At 38.5% G+C, this 18,195-nt stretch overlaps 1 protein-coding gene across 1 annotated transcript; it reads left to right on the top strand.

The window, feature by feature from the left end:
• The first annotated feature begins 1,627 nt into the window (after positions 1-1,627).
• On the top strand, positions 1,628-16,386 carry LOC117911352 (BTB/POZ domain-containing protein NPY2). The gene is given in 6 exon segments (XM_034825694.1): positions 1,628-2,064; positions 2,207-2,974; positions 12,911-12,980; positions 13,485-14,586; positions 14,589-14,662; positions 15,533-16,386. Coding segments are annotated over 5 exon segments (1,878 nt in total). The 5' UTR covers positions 1,628-2,064; positions 2,207-2,912; the 3' UTR covers positions 16,103-16,386.
• The last annotated feature ends 1,809 nt before the right edge of the window (positions 16,387-18,195 follow it).

Below are 18,195 nucleotides of genomic sequence, written 5' to 3'. Positions count from 1 at the left end.
GGGAGAGGAAACGATTTGTTTAAGGAAAACCCATTTGATAAATGTAGGCAACCATACCAAAAACCCAAGCCAAAACATGTGGAACATGGGGGACCATTTTCCAGAACTAGCAAATGTCCACAATCAAGTGCTAAGATTCTAAAGGTTAAAACTAGGAGGTCATGACCCCATTTGAAAACAAGGTTGCGGGTTGACCATCTTATGTGGGAAAGCCCTGACCACATGATGAAGCAGATGGAACCGAAGTATTTTGCAAGGAATCAGTATCATTTTATGCATAGGATTTATAACTGTATTTATAAGGATACAGTCAGCACCATGTGTGTTAAGGAGCTCAGATAGATACCCATACCCTCTTAGGGAAAAGAGAGAATGGGAGCCTTAAAATGTGGTATGACTGATCTCTTTCTAAATTTAAAGAAATGTAGCACTATTATAGGGATGTGTTCTAAGGGAATATGATTAAATCCAAGCTTATTTTATAATCAGCCATGCTCTTCATCATTTTTTTTTTCTTTATTTTAATTTATATGAGTTTGGGTGGGAGAGGAGGATTCTTGGAATTTGAGGGTATATGCTTCTCCAATAGTCAATCTTGGTTAAGCTGCAGTGAGTTGGATGAAGCTATTTCTTCCTATTTAATAACTCTACTTCTGAGTTTGGTTAGACATTAAAGTCAAAGCAAATTAGGAGGAAGATACTTTTATTAGAAAATTCAAAATATTCAGAAATAATGAATCATGTAGAAAGAAAACATTGAATGTATTTTAACTTGATCAGGGAGAAAAAGAAATTGGAGATGATCCAGATAGAGAAAACAGGGGTGAACAAGTTATGAATTTATGAAGGTTGCCGGAAGCACAAGAAATGGGAAAATGGGTGAATTAGGACACAAGTAAAGGGTCATTTCATAAAGGACTCAACGTTAAAGAGGGTGCAAGAAACTGAGAAAGTTGAGTGTCAGCTTGGCGTGCAGATCGCAGATTGCACCCACATTTTTTCACTTTCTCACCATAATTAAACACTGAGGAAAGTTAAATAAATGGCTATTCTCATGTACAAAGAAAATTTTCTCCTTTTTCCCCGTTTGGTGAATGGGAAAAAAAAAGGGGGGGAGATGATGAGAAATCTGGAAGTTTCAATTAGTTATTAGGGTATACGATATACCCTGCAAAATGTGCCTGATTTTTGTTTTGTTTTCAAAAAAGAAAGAGAAAAAAAGGGAACTTTGAAGAAAGAATTCAAAAAAAAATATATATATGGAAAAAAAAAATATGGAAAAGAAGTTGATAATAAGGTGATTGGACATTTTCCAAAACGGTGAGTTTAGGGCGGGGCAGAAGCTGGTTGTTTCCTGTGATGGGGACTTTTGGGTTGTTTCATTAGCTTTCGGTTTTCGTGGGTCTGAGCCAATCTCATGGTGGTGCGTCTGGTCCACCAGACTTGTGCATGCTTAGTGCTTATTCATGCATGGACTCTATAGCTTGGCACTATTCTCTGCACTTCACTGTTTGATTCTTTCTACTTTCTTCAGTGAGAAGTGAGAGGGTTGGCACTTGGCACAGCTGTTGGTGTAGATTTTTGGGTGACTCTTTTACTTTTTCACTCTTGGTTGCTCTCTCTTGGTTGTTTGCTTCTCCTTTTGAGATGATTCTGGTTTGGGTTGTACAGAGTCAGTTGTCTTTGATTTCACTCCATTTCAAATGGGTTTTCTTCTATTTCTATTTTCTACATTCTTTCATGCAACCCATACGGATTTGAGAGTTGATGCCTGTTAGTATTTTTACATGGGTTTATGAGTTTATAGATTTGATATCAGCTTAAAAGGGTCTTGGGTTTTGTTGTGGTTTACACGGAGAGTGGATTTTGGGCTTTGTCTTTTGTTTTCAGCTTGATTGTGTGCAGAATTTCATGTGGGGTTTCGCGATTTCAATTTGTATGAACACAGCATGACGTTGGCCTCTACATTTTAGGCATAAATCTCTATGAATATCTCTGAGTTGATTCTGATATGTTGTTCCCCAGATTTCAATTCCGCTTCACGTTTTTGGAACCATTTTGTTGGTTGGTGATGTTGGATTGTTCATTAATATTTTACTTTATATTGTGATCCTTCTCATTTATATTCATATGAAGATAAGATGCTTGTTGTCTACCGTTTTGGTGGTTTCTTCAACTGATACCGAGATGCTGTTTTCTGTTGCAGGTTTTCAAACTTCAACGGTAAAAAGAAAATATATATAATTATATATAGGGTTTGGAACTTGAAACTTTAAACAGCACACAAGAGGGTCTTGGTGGTGTGAATCTTTGATCTTTTTAAGCTTTAAAAAAGAAAACAAAGAAACAGAGAAATCAGAGAGGGAAAGATAAAGAAATAGGGAGGGGGTGAGGGTGGAGTCAGATTTGTGCTTGTGGGTGTCTCTGGTTTGAGTATTATTTAGTGATGAGAGTCTGTTGGCTATGTCTCCTTGGCTGACTGGGTGCACCCGGGGTCCGTGGGCGCTGCCGTCGACCAAGGAAACAATCACTTCTCTGGCTCTCTTGTTATTTAAGAGAACCCCTGCTTAAAAAATTGCACTACCCCATTTGCTCTCTCTCTCTTTCACACAGACTCTTTACCTCCATTCTGGTCAAGATTCGGTCATAGTTGTGGCATATATCCTCTCTTTGATCCCTTTTTCTTCCCTTGAAACTGTGAAAGTTGGGCACATTCGGAAATCTGGTCCCCACACCTGGGGGATTCCTTTACGTCTCTCTGAAATCATTTCTCCATTCAGGCAAACTTGGATCATCAGGAGTGTGCCATGGCAACCATGAGATATCTGATTTTGCAGTGATTATTTGAGTCTTGGGGACACCTGGTTTGAAGTATTGGAGGAGAATCATAAGTGGATCCGCTGCTTGCCAAGATGAAGTTTATGAAGCTTGGATCAAAGCCAGATTCCTTTCAGACTGATGGAAACAGTGTTAGGTGAGATCTTTTGCAGCCTTAGCTATTTTTATCGTCATTTTTTTTTTTTTAATTTCTCTGAAGTTGTTTATGTTGATGTTTTATCATGATGCATTTGGTTTCACTTGGCATAAGCTTTGATGTTGACCATCTTCCTTGTCTCCATTGTTTTCTGCACATTGAAATTCTCTTCACTGTACCCTCTTTTGTTGTAGTTCTGCAACTTTTTTTCATGCTTAATCTAGGGCCATTGAAGCAGTTTGAAAATTTACGTTCTTATCTAGGATATTTCAGTATTCAGTAAGATAAAATAATGTCCAAGGTCTATTTTGGGCTTTTGTTGGTGTCTGCTAGTCACTTCATTGGTTAAAATGAAATATGCCAGCAGGCTCTATGAGCACAACCGGTTCATCCTTGTTCCACTCAGTCCATCTTACTGCCCCCAAAAAGGATTGGTCAATTTGTCTAGACCTGATTGTAATCTTGCATCCTTTTATGTTATATTCTTCTTTTGGCATTTGTGAGCCATTTCTGGAGAACTTCGAGGTCTGGAAGGAAGTGCTCAGTTATTTTAATTGTGATGGCTTCATGATTTAGCATGAATTTGCTAATAGCTTTTTTTGATGGGATGTTGAGACTTTATATCAAAAGTTCAGAAAGTTTGTTACAAAACTTTTAGCAGTTCCAATTGTTGGGTGCAGGTAATTGCTTTAAGGTTATATCTGCACTTCCTTTGAGAAGTATTGCTTACATATCATTTCTCACTTAGATGTGCTTACTGCATTCTGGAATTGAACATGGTTGGACATCTGGAAGGGGAACAAGGAGACACTATGTAATAATGACCCTTGATGTTGATTATTATCTTTGTTTTAAGCATTCAATTTATTAGTCAAGTAAATAATCACTTGTGCATTCCAACTGAAGGATTTTGGGCTTGGTGATGCAATTTTAAGTATAAGATTCCTTAGAAGGGATGGTAAAATGATTATGTCCCAATACTTTAAATAGAATGTTTGGAGGAAATATCATCATTATAAATGAGGACCTAGTTTGTCTTATCCGTGCTTACCATATTTTTGTAACTTAAAGGCTAATTTAGTGGCACATATGAAAGAATTAATAAGAAGCCTGATCTATGTATTAACTACATTAGATCTTGTTTAGTGGTATCAGTACAGAAATTGGGGAAGTTTATTCAATCATGGGCTTTGGAGAAAAAAGTTGATTTCCTTTAGAAGTGATATAGATTATATTATATCTGGCAAAGATCTGGAATTGGATCTGCTTCTGAATTTTATAGGGATGCTTTAGGCCTCTGGTATATTGGACACCTAGTCAATCCCTGGACTGGTTGTTTGTGCCTGGATGAAAGCTTGTTGCTTTGCTCATTCAAAAAGACATGGAAATAAAGTATTTGGCTTTGATTACAAGGCAAATGTGTCATATGAATGAGGATATCATCTTTGATGCTAATCCATTTAAGAGAACACCTCTGATGTGATATTAAAAATAAAATGAAGAAAATTGTGCCTTCAGCCAACAACTAGAAGATACTCTAAGTAGAATAGAGCAAATGTTGTCCATTACAGAACTAGAACTGGTGAGAACGGCAGAGTTGCCTGAAATATATACACCTTTGCATGCTAGTTGGCTTTCTTGCTTAAAAGCCATATCAGGAAAGGATAATCAAACAAGTTCTGGGGAAAGAGGATTAACATCAGTACAGTGAGATCACTACATATTACTTGAGTAACCCACCAAAAGCATTTCCAGGAAAGACTTAATTATGATTTATAACTACATCTATTTGGAAATGTGATATAATTTCAACTCTTTTACGATTTAATTTTTTTATACAAGGGACTCCTAAGTTAATTGTATCTGTAAGAAGCCACATCTTGTGGTTATGATTAACAATGGTGGCAGCGAAATATAGATTGTGGTAGTTGATGTGGTGTTTTTTAGGTAGAAATGGGAGCTGGTTGTTAGTAATTGTTGTAATTTTGGTAGCAAAAAATTGACCAGCATGGTGGTCTTTGAAGATGGCAGGTTAAGCACAGTGGGTTTAATGGCATTGGAGAGGGGTGATTCTATCAAGGAACATCAAAGGTGGCAGTGGTTTTCAGGGGTGGAATGGTGCACTATACCTCTTACCATGAAAATGTATGTATACCTGGGGTATCAATCATCTGGATTGCATTTTGCATATATGATACAACAGTTACAGAACTCTAAATTTAGAGATTTGGAAATTTTGTTCTTGATGTTCCTTCTGCTTTCCTTTATGTGAGGCAAAGTAACAATGTGAACAGCTCTAACCTAAAACAATATCCTCTGTTGCATTTGTTGATAATGCTCAAATGATCCTTTAACACCTCCTCTGCTAGTAAAGAGAGACCTATTGAAACCAGTATATCACATTCCAATTAAGTAAACTAATGCACTGTATCCTATTTGAATGTAAGCAGTATCATGTGGCTGCTATTATCTAATATACCACAGTGGTCCATCTTCCAGTAAAAGTGAATTTGAATATGGGGCGGAGTGACATTATTGGACAAGGTAGATTGTGGTGGTCTCAATGATGGGTTGTGATTGTATTTCAGTGGGTGAGAATAGAAGCAGTAGTGGTTGGTGATGGTGGCTGAAGTGGTGTTTAGATTCAGTAACAGTGGTTTAATGTGGAGATGGCAATGAATAAGGTAGTTCATTTGGGTTATTCTGGTGTTGAAAGAAATAACTAGTGTTAGGCATTTTATAGGCCTGGTGGAGAGATGGAAGAATATTATGGATATATTGTCCAGGATGCAGAGAGGATATTTTACGGACACTGATGCAACAGATTTCATAAAATAAAATAAGGTTGCATCTGGATTCTGATAATGATGTGATACACACGCATTCACACGTGTACGAGTTAAGTGTATATAACTAACAATTATAAGTTTTTGGTTCATCTATCTAAAATACTATTGTTGACTCATAACAATTGCTAATGTTGGAAAAAAGAATTAATTTTTAAAATCAAATTTGACAAGAAGCTATTTCGTTATCTCCCTCTCTTCAATTGTGAAAGTAGAGAGGCTTCATGCAATTGAAACCCTCTGTCACACATTTTCCCTTAGTTTATAAGAAGCCTCATTTATACACTTACTGAAGGGGCATTTTCATTATTTCATGAGAACCTTAGTTTTGTTTTTCCAAAAAATAGTTTTTAATCATGTCATATTCTAGCTGTATCATAAGCATATCTAGAAAGCATATAATTGTTCACAAATTATTTTGCATTCAGCATCCATCATTTCTCACTCCCCAACGCACAACAGGACACTTGTCTTTTATAGAACCATCCATGCTACTTCCTTATGGGGCTAGTTGAGGAGCTAGGGTGGAAGGTTTGGAGGTTAGTACTAGTCCTCATGGAGGTAATAATAAAAGCAGTGGGGAGTGAAGTTTGGTGTGATTGTCATGATTGAACATGTAGTGAAAAGCAAGAAGGGCAAGAGATCTTTCTCTATAAAATACAAAAATAAACTCAACAATGTATTTGGTGTTGTACATCAATCTAATTTGGGTGGACTTTGCAATATCAAATTTGATTCATTGGAAAATCCAATGAGGCATAAAATGTACATAATTGAAATAGGAATGTTAAGATAGAAGGTTCGAAAATGATAGAACTATGGAATTGGAAATGTATCATAACCTAAAAGTAGCACCCAATGTGATGGAAGAAGATTGGACAAAGGTTGTTGAATTGGCATGGTCACATGAAGCAAGGCTTAGTCATTGCACAAACATGGAGTTATATTGTATGAGTTAAATTATTAGGGCTATCTTTGTATGCATGGTTGAGAGGGGAAGGGGACCTTGCTCTGGTCTGTTGAAATTGACGACAAGGAAGAGGAAGCGACACCGAACCCTTTGTCCATGATGCTCAGAGATGGGTCAACAGTGGTTCTAACTGAAGCCTTGAGCTCTGATCCGGAAAAAGATGTGGCGAAGCAGAGAGACCTGTCGACTGCTCCCCCGTGCGAAGAAGGATGGTCAGAAGAGGAGCTCTCCAAACTATTTCATTTTAGCAAAGTCTTGGGAATGCATGTCGAAGGTCATGAAGTCGAAATTCTGGCCTTGCTTAAGAAATTGAAGTTGAGGACTGGAAGTAACTCCCTCTGCAAGAGAAGGAAGAGGAAAAAATCTTGCACCACCCGCTTTGAAAGAGAGTTAAAAAGATTGGAATGCTCTGTTAGTTATGGGGGGACATCAGGGATAACAAAAAAATCCGGTCAGAGCTCTTGGGATTTGATTCCAATTGATTAATGAGAATTAAAATTCTCTGTTGGAACGTCCAAGGGCTTAATGATTGTGAAAAAAGAAAACTGATTAAGGGAGTGGTGAGGAATCAAAAAGCAGATTTGGTTTGCCTCTTGGAGAAAACGAAAGTGAAAGAAGTTTCTCTGCAAATGGTAAAAAGTGTGGGAGTAGGAAGATTTCTTAATTGGGCTTCAATGGACGCTAGGGGCACGGCAGGAGGCCTCTTTCTCTTCTGGGATAACAAAGTCTTGGAGAATTTGGAGGTAGAAAGTGGGGGGTACTCCATCTCTGTTCATTTTAGAAACTGTGTTGATGGCTTCTATTGGATTTTCTCTGCAGTGTGCAGGCCAGTGATAGGCAGCGAAAAGGAAGAATTTTGGGAGGAGCTTGGAGCCATCCGTGGCCTTTGGGAAGACCCTTGGTGCATAGGAGGGGACTTTAATGTTGTAAGATTTCCAGAAGAAAGAAGAAATGCCCATAGACTCACAGTTGATATGAGGAGATTTACAGAGGTGATAGGGGAGCTGGGGCTGAGGGATTTGCTAGAGGTCCTTTCACTTGGATAGGGGGTTTGAACTCTCAAGCTGCCTCTAGATTGGACCGTTTCCTGATCTTGGACCAATGGGAGGACCACTTCTCTGCCATCACACAATCTGCTCTCCCTCGTTTGGTCTCTGATCACAACCCCATAGTTCTAGAAGCTGGTGGATTCTCTTCAGGCAAAAGCCCCTTCCGTTTTGAAAATATGTGACTGAAAATAGATGGTTTCAAAGACCTAGTAAGAAGCTGGTGGAATGGCTATTTTGTCGAAGGCTATAGCAGCCATTGCATTGCTGAGAAGCTCAAAGCACTTAAGAAGGACCTGAAAAACTAGAACAAGGAGGTGGTAGGCAACGTTTCTTTCAATAGAGCAGAGGTCTTCTCCCGCCTGCAGCGGTGGGAGGCCAAGGAGAATGAGAACTCTCTTACTCCTGGAGATGTGGAGGCTAAAAATCTAGCTCTTGAGGACTATAAGAAATGAGCTCTTCTGGAAGAAACTTCTTGGAGACAGAAGTCAAGAGAAATTTGGTTAAGAGAAGGCGATAAAAATACCAAATATGTCCACAAAATGGCCAATGCTAGGGTAAGGAGGAACTTCCTGTCTAAAATTAAAGTGAATGGGGTGAATCTCTCTTCCTTGGAAGATATAAAAAAAGGTGTTTGTAGAGCCTACCAGTCCCTTCTCTCAGATTCTAGGGATTGGAGGCCTAGTATCAATCGCCTTAACTTCAAGGAGCTGGGAGAAGGCTTGGCCAACAGCCTAGAAGTTATGTTTTCTGAGGAAGAAATTTTTGCAGCCCTAAGCAGCTTCTGTGGTGACAAAGCCCTAGGCCGGACGACTTCACAATGGCCTTCTAGTTGTTTTTGTTGGGACGTTGTTAAACTAGAGATTTTGGGTCTCTTTAGAGAGTTCTACCTCCATGGGACCTTCCAAAGAAGCTTAAACTCCACGTTCCTCTTGCTCATTCCTAAGGAGGGGACCGAAGACCTAAAAGATTTCAGACCAATCGGCCTGGTAGGGAGTGTGTACAAATTGCTTGCCAAAGCCCTTGCCAATAGACTGAAATCAATGATGGGGGGAGGTGATTTCTGATTCTCAACATGCTTTCGTCCATGGGAGACAGATTCTTGACGCTGTTCTTATTGCTAACAAAGCCCTTGATTCTAGATTGAAAGACAACATCCCGGGCCTCCTTCTCAAGATGGACATTGAGAAGGCTTTTGACCATGTCAATTGGGACTTTCTCATGGATGTGGTGTCTAAGATGGGATTTGGGCATAGATAGATTAATTGGATGAAATGGTGTGCTCTTCGGCTACCTTCTCGATCCTCATCAATGGAAGCCCTTCGGGCTTCTTTCGTAGCTCTAGGGGATTAAGACAGGGCGACCCTTTATCCCCCTATCTTTTCCTTTTTGCCATGGAAGCTCTTAACCAATTGTTGTCTTGTGCAAGAAATGGGGGCTTTATTTTTGGTTTCAGAGTGGGAGGAAGAGGAAGAAAGGGGTTGTTCGTGTCCCATCTCTTGTTTGCCAATGACACCTTAATTTTCTGTGATGCTAATGCAGATCAGTTGCAATATCTTAGCTAGACCTTCATGTGGTTTGAGGCGATTTCAGGATTAAAAGTCAATCTGAGCAAAACGGAGGCCATCTCAGTGGGGGAAGGCATTCCTATGGAGACTCTTGCATCGGTCTTGGGATGTAAGATAGGGAGTTTACCTACCTCCTACTTGGGTCTTCCCCTTGGAGCCCCTTACAAATCCACTAGGTTGTGGGATGCAATGGAAGAAAGATTCAAGAAAAGGTTGTCTCTTTGGAAAAGGCAATACCTCTCCAAAGGTGGTCGTCTTACCTTGCTAAAAAACACCCTCTCTAGCCTCCCAACCTACTTCCTTTCTCTCTTTGTGATCCCCAAGAGGGTGTGTGCAAGGCTTTAAAAGATCCAAAGGGATTTCTTATGGGGCGGTGGAGCCTTAGAGAATAAACCTCACTTGGTGAGTTGGAAGGCTATTTGTGCTGCTAAAAAGGAAGGAGGTTTAGGCATTCGCAATCTAGCTACTTTTAACAAGGCCCTTCTTGGGAAGTGGTTGTGGAGATTTGTGAATGAGAATGAGTCCCTATGGAAGCAAATTATCTCTAGTAAGTATGACCTTCAAGAGGGGGGATGGTGCTCCAAAGGTGTAAGAGACCGTTATGGGGTGGGGGTTTGGAAGGCCATTAGAAAGGTTGGGAGAACTTTCGTTCTCATTCCCGCTTCATCATAGGGGATGGCACTAGAGTGAAGTTTTGGAAGGACTTGTGGTGTGGAAATCAATCTCTGGAAGAAGCTTTCCCCATCTTGTTTAATCTCTCCGTCAACAAAGAAGGTTGGGTTGTTGAGGCTTGGGAGGAAGACGAAGTTGGGGGTAGCTGGGGGCTTCGTTTTAATAGACACCTTAATGATTGGGAGGTGGGAGAAGTAGAAAGCTTATTAAGCAAGCTTCATCCTTTGACCATTAGAAGAGGTGTGGATGATTTGCTCCGGTGGAAAGAGAACAAGAATGGGACCTTTTTTGTCAAGTCTTTTTATAGCTTACTCTCAAGGGGCACAAAGCCTCCCTTCCCAGCTAGAACAATTTGGACGCCTTGGGTTCCAATTAGGGCTAGCTTCTTTGGGTGGGAGGCGGCTTGGAGCAGGTTGCTCACCACTAACCGCCTGAAGAGATTTGGTTGGAGCATCCCCAACAGGTGTTTTTTTATGTAAATATGAGGAAGAAACCACAGATCACCTTCTTCTGTTTTGCGAGAAAGCCAGAATGTTATGGCTTCTGATCTTCTCCCTTTTTGGGGTGCAATGGGTGATGCACTCTTTTGTGAAAAAAAACCTCTTGGGTTGGCATGGATCTTTTGTGGGTAAGAAAAGGGAGAAAGCTTCGAGAGCTGCCCCCTTCTGCTTGATGTGGACTATCTGGAAAGAAAGGAATAGGAGGGTCTTCGATGATATTGAGAGGAACGATCAAGATATTAAATCCATTTTTTTGTACACTTTTGTGAATTAGGCTAGGGTGTATATAGAGGAACACACTTTGTCTTTGATAGATTTCGTAGACTGGCTAGCCACCAAGTAAGGGTCAGGCTTGTTTGTCCCTTTGCTTTTTGCTTCTTTGTATTTGATATATTGTGTGTATACCCTTTCTCTAGCCTATTGGCTCTTAATGAATTTACTTTACCTATCAAAAAAAAAAAAAGGTCTTAAACTTTTGAAATTGTTGATGCATTAGATTAAGTTGACAATTTTGTTCCATTATTGCATTGAATTCAACATGTCATATGTTCTGAGGGTTTTACCGGTTGACTTCAAGTAACTTGAGAATTAACTTCATTTGAGGTATGTACGTGTTCGGTGCATTAGGGTATGAGAAATGGTTTGGTATATAAAGAAGTTTGAAATTGAAAGAAAAGTATGAAAATCAGATGGAAAAATTGAGAAAAATGCATAGACGTTCAAAGGTCCTCTTGTTGGATGTTTAAATGTCCGCATCAAGTTCAAACCGGCCCCTGCAAGACATTTGAGTGTTGACTCTTCTATTCTGTATTTTTAAGCTTGATTTTTGGAATTTTATCAGATTTTTTGCTAAAATTACCTTGTAAAAACCTTCTCCAAATATCCAATTAGGGTTTTGATAGAAAAACCTAGCATTCTAGACTAAAAACTATGCATGTGATCTCAAAGCCATTATTCTTCGCTATCACTCTAGTTCTCTATATCTTTCAAGAACTTTCTTAGAAGTCCTTTAGGGGGAAAAACAAGATGGTGCATCAATCCATTAGCCTCAACACCATGTTGAGGTGATATGCTAAGGAGTTGGTTGTATCAAGGATGTGAAAGAAAAATTTATGTGTTGATTGATATAAGACCCTTGGAAGTAAGTGCATTTGGATCAGGTAAAACCATGTACCTTCTTTTCATATTTAGAGGATTTGTTCTACAATAGTTTGATCCGTGGTCTTTTATATTGGCAAAGGGAGACTTTATAGGTGGTTTTTCCACGTATATCGGTTGTTATTATGCAGTGCATGATTATTTTCACTTATCATTGATTGAATTATTGAAATTGATAAACTTTTGTTGTAATTTTGGAGTACATATTGCTTGAACTATGTCTTTACCTCCCTCTAGGTAGTTTTGTAATCAAGATTGAACTTTCAGAAATAACTAATCATGTACCATGGTGTCATAGTTTTGGTTGCTAGAGTCTTGCTTTCTGTGTATTTGTTCTCCCATTCATTTGTCTATGACCACCATCTGCCTCATAACATGTGGAATAGTCTCACCCTAGAGAGGGATATATATTGTTGACACATGCAAGACAAGAAGAGTTCCTAGCGAATCAGGATGAACTGCTGTGTAAAAGATCAGAGGACTAAATTAGTTCAGTAATAACATGCCCAAATTATTAATACTATTATTTTTTTTTCACTGGGCAGTTCCTGTAAATAAACTCAGATATTCAAGAAATGGTTCTAGAAAATTAAATTATATCTTTGGAGGCAGCTTTGCTGGTGATTGTCTAGTAGTTCACATGTGAGGTTGTTCACATTACATGGTACTTAACAACATAGTACACCAAAGCAATTATAATGGCACATTTCTCATCTAACAGCTTTGATACCCACCCTTTCCATGATTTCTTTTTTTCCAAAACAAACAGACCTCGGTTCTCTTTCTGTGGCTCCATTAATGGTCTGTCTTGAAATCTAGATGTGGCAACAGATTCTGTTTTTTCTGAAAAGTGCTGAGAATTTCATGCGGGTGACATCATATATTTCATGTGCTTCAAAAAAATTATTGTTTGATGTGACTGTACATTGTACATCCGTCTCCTGTCCTTTTTCTCTGTATCAAATAAAATAAGTAAACAAAAACATAAGATTCCATTTGGTTGTTCTCACTTATAAATCAAACGAAGTCATGAATTTTTTAAAAGACCCTTCTAACACAAGTTTATTAGCTAAAAAAAAAAAAGAAAAAAGAAAAATCGATGGCATAGTACATTAAATCGTCTCTACTTATGAAATTGCATTGACTACGTTACCAGATGAATATTCACATGTGCAGGTATGTGGCATCAGAGTTGGCAACTGACATTGTGGTTAATGTAGGGGAGGTGAAGTTTTATCTGCATAAGGTGTGTTGATCTGTTGATCTACATAGAAATGTGTGCACCTTTTACCATGTGATGACCAAACTATAATTTTTGCATTTTTCTACATGACACAGAAAACTGTGCTCACTTGATGCCATTCTGGCACATGATTTCTTTTGGGCATCAACCTGCATCAATGTCATTTTATAATTTCATAATGCAATCCATTTAACTCTAATCACTCATTTCTGCATATGCCAATTAGTCAATGGGGCTATTCTTGGTCAGTAATTTGATTGGGTTGTTCTGAGTTAAAACAACAAGAACTTGTTACTTGGCTTGAGTTCTGCTGCAATCCTCATAAGCCAAGCCTAAAACAAAGCTAGCATAGGCTTAGCTTCATGTTGAGTTTGTTATTTGATATAGGTTTTAAACTGTGTTGGATATGACACCCAATTATGTTGATACTAGGCACATGCATTAAATGACACAGCTCTCAAGATCGTTAATCTCATACTATTTCTTAACTGAATTCTGGTTCTGTAGTTTCCATTACTGTCCAAGAGTGAGTGCTTGCAAAAATTGGTTGCAGCCACAAATGACGGAAACAGTGATGAAGTCCACATTCCTGATATTCCTGGCGGGCCCTCTGCCTTTGAGATATGTGCCAAGTTCTGTTATGGTATGACTGTCACCCTCAATGCTTATAATGTTGTTGCAGCTCGTTGCGCAGCTGAGTATCTAGGGATGCATGAGACTATTGAGAAAGGGAACCTCATCTACAAAATTGAAGTTTTCCTTAACTCTAGCATTTTTCGTAGCTGGAAGGATTCTATCATTGTTCTTCAAACCACAAAGTCTCTTTTACCGTTGTCCGAGGACCTCAAGGTGATCAGCCACTGCATTGACTCTATAGCTTCCAAAGCTTCCATTGATGTTTCCAGGGTGGATTGGTCCTATACCTATAATCGGAAGAAGCTCCCAGAGGAAAATGGTACTGATCCAAAATGGAATGGTGTTGGAAACCGTCCAGTGGTTCCAAAGGACTGGTGGGTTGAGGACCTTTGTGAGCTTGAAATTGATTTGTACAAGCGTGTTATAATGAGTATCAAAACACAAGCAGTGATTTCTCATGAAGTGATTGGAGAAGCATTGAAAGCATTTGCTCTCAAAAGGCTGCCAGGTTTCTCCAAGGGCATGATCCCAAATGGAGATACGGCCAAGTTTAGATCAACAGTAGATACAATTGTGTGGCTTTTACCTGCAGATAAATGCAGTGTCTCCTGTAGTTTCTTGCTCAAGTTGTTAAAAGCTGCCATTTTTATGGATTCAGGAGAGAGAGCAAAGAGAGAGCTGGTGAGGAGAATAGGGCAGCAACTGGAGGAAGCCTCTGTGAATGATCTCCTGATAAGAGCACCAGAAGGGGAAACTGCAAGGTATGATGTTGATACAGTACAGCAAATAGTAGAGGAGTTTCTGATGCAAGAGCAGGATGCTGAGATTGAATCAACAGCTGCCCATGAGCTTCAGGAAGTAAGAAGGCCAGGGATTTTATCGGATGCTTCCAAACTGATGGTGGCAAAGCTGGTGGATGGGTACCTTGCTGAAATTGCCAAGGACCCAAATCTACCTCTGTCAAAGTTTGTTGACTAGCAGAGCTGGTCTCTGGTTTCTCTCGACCAGCTCATGACGGTCTATACCGAGCCATTGACATGTATCTCAAGGTAACAGTTTCTCAAAATTCTGCTCTTGATTTACATTATGAGACTCAACTAACTTTGTTTTTGCATGACACCTTTTGATTTATTTTTCATCTTAAAACCCATAATAGGGAATAATGAAAACGCTGTTGTCTCACCTGGAATAGGCTTTTGTTTTAGGCTATGTTTGGTTCTCATAAAGTTTGAGGGAAAATGTAAGGAAATAAAATAGAGAGGAAAAGTATAAGGAAAGAATAAGTAAAGAAAAATGAAAAATAGATTAAAAGTTAATAAATTATTTTTATATTGTACTTCAAACTCATCTTACTTATTTAACTCTCTTGTAGAAAGATTGAATAATTTAAAAATATATAAGTTTCTTATTCATTTTAATTATATTTGACTTTCTTTTGTGTTTTTTATATTCAAAACCAAACGAGAGAATCATTTTTCTTACATTTTTTTTCTTTCATTAGTACTTTTCAAAGCCAAGCATAACCTTAGAAACTCATTAGAATATATCAAATGAAAATTGCTGCTATATCTTTATAGTTCCTATGTGCACTGATTGTTTGTGGCAAGCTCTTGTTTTAATATTTTTCTTCACGAAACTTAAGATACTGCATAAAATCTGTGGACCAACTTCTGCTGGCATTTGGCATTACTCGAGGCTCATTTTTGTTGGGGGTGAACGAAATAGCCATTTTCTGTGATATTGCCAGTTTTGTGTTTTCTAATATAACAAGCGATGCAATCAAACAATACCTTAGAAGGAAACTATTTTAGATTAATATGTTATAATATAAGAGAATTAATTTCCAGAAGATAACACTTACAACATTTAGTTGATCAGGCTTATATATATTTACTTACTGATTTATAATTGTAATGCAGGAGCACCCTGGGATCAGCAAGAGTGAAAGGAAGAGAATTTGCAGGCTGATGGACTGCAAGAAGCTATCAGTTGATGCATGCATGCATGCAGTGCAGAATGAGAGACTCCCCTTGCGGGTAGTTGTGCAGGTACTCTTTTTTGAGCAGGTCCGGGCCACCGCTACATCAGGCAGCAGCACCCCTGACCTACCTAAAGGCATCAAGGATCTAAACAGTGCATCCCACGGCAGCTCAAGGTCAGTAACAACCAACACAGAAGAAGACTGGGATGCTGTGGCCACTCTGGAGGAGCTCAAGGCCCTCAAGGGGGAGCTAGCTTCCTTAAGGTTGGGCAATGGAGTGGGAGCAAGTGATCGTAACGGTGGAGACAGTAAAGGCAGCATCGACAAGGCTGCCATTAACAAAATGAAAGGATTGCTCATGTCAAAGAAGATCTTCACCAAACTCTGGTCAAGCAAATCGGGACAAGGTGAGAATAGCGGATCAGATTCATCAGGGAGCTCTGGTTCTGCCAACCCAGAAGAAGCCAAATCCACACCCTCCAGAAACAGGAGGCATTCAGTCTCCTGATACTACAAACGAATTATATAGAACGGTTTTACTGGGTTTTTTTTTTCCTTCTCTTTTGGGGTTTATGTTAGACTTAAAGCAAAAATGAAGCATATAATAGATCGGAAGAAGAGCTTGGAATTGATTTTGCAGGGTAAGTGGTTTAGGCAACTAGTGGTTGTTGAATGTTTTACAACTAAATATGAGTTTGATGTATGGTCCCTAGTCATTGTAAACAGCAATTGAGCTCTATCATTTCCATTATGGCAACTAGTAAATTTGTATTATGTTTTTGTTCTTAGCCAGTCAATTGTGTTGGTCATGAATAATCAGTATGTATGTATACTAGCCGATTGAAATGCGAGAATAGCAAGAAATATATGATGATTTAATCAATAGTGAGAAAGGGCTTAGGGATGTTGTTCTCATTCTCGTGTGACAGACGCACCACTTAAGAATAAGAATACCATGTTTTCAACCATAGTTTTGTGTATGGGAGCTTTCGTAAAACACCGTTAACTTTGTCTGCTACAACTTTCAAGGGTCCACAAAAATGGAGACCCCAGATGAGGATTTCAACCAGTCTCTGATCAACACGTCAATGAAATTCTCAGCCAGCTTCTTCAAGCACAGAACATCCTGGGCGTAGGGGTATTTCTAAATTCTAACCTCAAGTTCTCAACCCCCTCGCTCCCAGTCTCCACCCCACAGCCATCTGCAACTTCAAATTATGCGCATGCCCACATAATGTATTCACCAGTTCCCTGCGTGTGGACCTCCCTTCCCAATCCATACATCAATCGCATCCCAAATGGCCTAAACATGTCCCACTTCGTCGAAAACTGGGTGGATTTTAGAGTTGGCAGGTTAATCCAAGCGGAAGGCAACTGGTCCAATATGTTTCAATTGGAAAGGCCATAAAAACTCCTAGAATACATTTTCTTTTGTAGAAGGAATATTATATAGAATATTTCCAAAGTTTATGTGATTATAATTAGATTCCTCATAAAATAAGGAAAATTAGTAAGGATATTTTTATAAATTTTCGAAACCATGAGAGGAACAAGTTATGAGAGAGATATGAACTTGAAAATACTATACGGATAGGATATAGGTGTGAGAAAGAGGAAGAAACATTTGATGGAGTAAGAGGACTTGCAATTTAGGATGTAAATGTGAGAAAAAGTGAAAGACATGGTATTTTGGAATAGTTATATTTATTTGTGTCATTTGTAATATTTTTTTATGGTATAACTTATTGGTGAAGGTAGGGATGGTTGGCCCAACCAAGTTGACATAAGACAAGATTGCAATGCACAAAGGGAATTGTGACATATGGAGAGAGCAAGGTGTACAAGGAAACCATATATTATAGAGAGATAAAAGATTGACTTAATGAAATTTGATTCAAGGCAAAAATTGTTGGGAAGTGTATCCAATTCTTATTTGAAATCTATTTCCTTTTGTAGAAGGAATATTATATAAAATATTTATAAGTTTATATGTGATTGTAATTAGATTCACTGTAAAATTAGGAAAGCTAGTAGAGATACTTTCATAAATTTTTGAAGCCATGAGGAGAATATAAGAGGGATATGAGCCTATAAAGACTAAACATATAGGAGACACCCAATGGATTAAAATGGTTTAGATAGAGATATAAAGAGTACGAAATTATGTAATATTTCGAGACATAATAGTTGTTTTTATTTTTGTCCTTTGTAATGTTTTCTATCATATAATGGAATGTTATCTGTCATGCCCCAAGACCCACTCCAAGGGCGTGACGGTCATTTCACACTTCAAACCCGAAGGCTTACAGTGTAACCTGACCCAAACAATTATCTTGTAATCGGAAGTTACCAATTACCAAATACATGTTCAGAGTAGCGGAACAAATCTAAAATCCTCAAAATTCAATTTCAAAACTAAAACATCCACTATCCAAAATCCATTGTCCAAATATTTGCAAACTTAAACAATTCAAGTACTAGAACAAATTTCAAAATCTCCAAAACTCAACTTTGATCTAACATAAAATTTGAAGGATCAATATCCAAATAACTTCCAAATATCAAAAGATCTAAATGAATACAACTAACAGTTAAACAAAA

Source organism: Vitis riparia, chromosome 3 (assembly GCF_004353265.1).
Source record: "Vitis riparia cultivar Riparia Gloire de Montpellier isolate 1030 chromosome 3, EGFV_Vit.rip_1.0, whole genome shotgun sequence".
Lineage (NCBI taxonomy): Eukaryota > Viridiplantae > Streptophyta > Magnoliopsida > Vitales > Vitaceae > Vitis > Vitis riparia.
This window is presented reverse-complemented; position numbering and strand designations above follow the sequence as displayed.